General features: G+C 35.6%; 1 protein-coding gene across 1 annotated transcript; it reads right to left on the bottom strand.

Moving 5' to 3' along the window:
• Positions 1-1356: 1356 nt before the first annotated feature.
• LOC143040843 (uncharacterized) lies at positions 1357-1869 on the bottom strand. Its single transcript, XM_076212282.1, has one exon. It carries the CDS (start codon positions 1867-1869, stop codon positions 1357-1359), a length of 513 nt encoding a protein of 170 aa, XP_076068397.1.
• Between the last annotated feature and the right edge of the window lie 631 nt (positions 1870-2500).

Genomic DNA, 2500 nt, shown 5'->3' with positions numbered 1-2500 from the left:
AACAGATGTATATTTAAAAAAAAATACAAAATTGCGATTGAACAAACTATCAACTCTGCTTGTGACTCTCCCAACAGGCAACAGAATTATGGCGCACATCATGACAATATTTTGTTCGTTTTTAATTATGCGAAAGTGGTGTTTAGCGAGATACATATTTCGAATATTATCCTGAAATATGTCAAAATATATAAATATATTTTTTTCGCGAATGTTTCAGTTCCATTTGTAACTAGTGACTGTTTTTTCGAAATATTGACTCAAAATGCTATATTACACCTTTCGTCCTTTTTTATTTTTTATTTTATTTTTCTGTCGTTATCATAGCATTGGTGCCGCCGGGTCGCGCCATTTTTTCTCTTTTTTATATATGTATAGAAGAGCACGAAATAAACAATCATACCTACACATACGTACACACGCACACGCACACGCACACACACACACACACACACACACACACACACACACACACACACACACAATTTCATTATCGCTGTGTTGCGGGTCGTTACTCCAACTCTCGTTGGGTGTGTGTGTCCCTGTAAGATCACAGCATTACCATAGATCGGTCATATATGTGTATGTATGCGTGTGTAATAATAATAATGATAATAAATAATAATAATGATAATAATAATGATAATAATAATAATAATAATAATAATAATAATAATAATAATAATAATAATAATAATAATAATAATAATAATAATAATAATAATAATAATAATAATAATAATAATAACAACAATAACAATAATGATGATAATAATAATAATAGTAATAATAATAATAATAATGATAATAATAATAATAATAATAATGATAATAATAATAATAACAACAATAATAATAAATAATAAACGGTTTATTGAAAACGTGTCAGCCGAAGGCTGAAAATACATATATTAAAGTAAGAGGGATTAACATAGATGGTAATGATAAATAATTATCTATACATATTATGATGCTGAAGTGATTGTTCACTATAAAACTATATAAATCATGAACATATATTACATGATAGATGCGTCTTAGTGTTAATATGACGTTTGTATTAGATGTTATTTAATAAGTGTACAATAGAAGGTATGGGACTGTGTTTATAACTGTCTGTGCGTGGTTGTTTAAAAGACTTGAGTCTATTGTGATGTCTTGTGGCCCGGGTAGGACGGTCAGCTTCCGATGGTAGCAGGTTACGGTGGCGAGGATGACGTCATAGCTTGAGGCCGAATTTTCTTAGCGTCTTCTTATGGTGGTCAGAGTGTGGACAGGTTGAGAATGGGTGGAGTAGTCTCTTACTTGGATTAAGAGGTCCTAGGATGATTTTGCATGCCCTTTTCTGTATTCTTTCTAGCTGGCGTTCCTGAGTGAGGTTGATGGAAGGGGTCCAGGCTGGAGATACATAGTAGAGTTTAGGCGGAATAAGGTGGAATATATATTCTTCAACTCCTTCTCTGGTGTTCCAAGTGATCTCAGACTTCGCAGCATGTATAGTCGATAAGATGTTGCTCTGACGGTGTTTGTCACATGCTGCTTCCAATCCAGTTGGTCATCATTAGTGACTCCGAGTAATTTAGTGGACTTGACTACTTGGAGAGGTTGGGTGCTGATTGTAACATTTGGAGCAAGTACATCCTTCTTTGATGTGCAGAAGTGCATAGTGACCGTTTTTGTACTCTTAGTAGTCACATAGTTGTCAGTCGCCCAGGCTTGTAGCTTATCAAGAGTAGCCTGCAGTGGAGAGTAGTCAGGAATTTTTTTGGCAACGATGATGCCAACAGTTGAGTCGTCAAAGTATTTCCAGTGATGGAAACTGTCAGCTAGAGCATCGTTAATCAACATTAGGAAGCACAGCGGTCCCATCTTGGTCCCTTGGGGGACTCCACAGGTCAGGTGTTTTGGGTTAGAGATCGAGCCTTTAACCCATTAAACTCCGATGACAAGATTCCCTGTCATGGTCAAATAAAACAAAAAATCATAAAACACCAAAATGTTTGCTCAAACACCAGAAAAATATGACGTCAGTCCTCGCTTCGCTCGCAGCGAAGCGAGGACTGACGTCATATTTTTCTGGTGTTTGAGCAAACATTTTGGTGTTTTATGATTTTTTGTTTTATTTGACCAAATGACAAGAATTTTGTCATCGGAGTTTGATGGGTTAAATCTGACACACTGTTTACGCTCACTCAGGAAATTCGACAGCCATGTTACTAGGTTAGGGGTGAGACCAATTTCTATTGATTGCCTTATTATGTTGGTATGGTCAATCAGATCAAATGCTTTTCTAAAATCAATGAAAGTGAGAGCAAGAGAAGTGTTACGTTTGTCTAAATTTCTGTGAATAAAAAATAAGTAGGTCAATGAAGTAGTGAGTGGTGGATGAAGTTTTGATGTTGCCAAATTGTTGGGGATCTATTTTATTGCGTATGTTACTATATGTCCAGTTGAAAACAAAGTCCTCACGGAGACTGGGAATGGGCGTGATGGCAATTGA

This window comes from Oratosquilla oratoria, chromosome 29, assembly GCF_046742065.1.
Source record: "Oratosquilla oratoria isolate Oo_2021 chromosome 29, ASM4674206v1, whole genome shotgun sequence".
Lineage (NCBI taxonomy): Eukaryota > Metazoa > Arthropoda > Malacostraca > Stomatopoda > Squillidae > Oratosquilla > Oratosquilla oratoria.
This window is presented reverse-complemented; position numbering and strand designations above follow the sequence as displayed.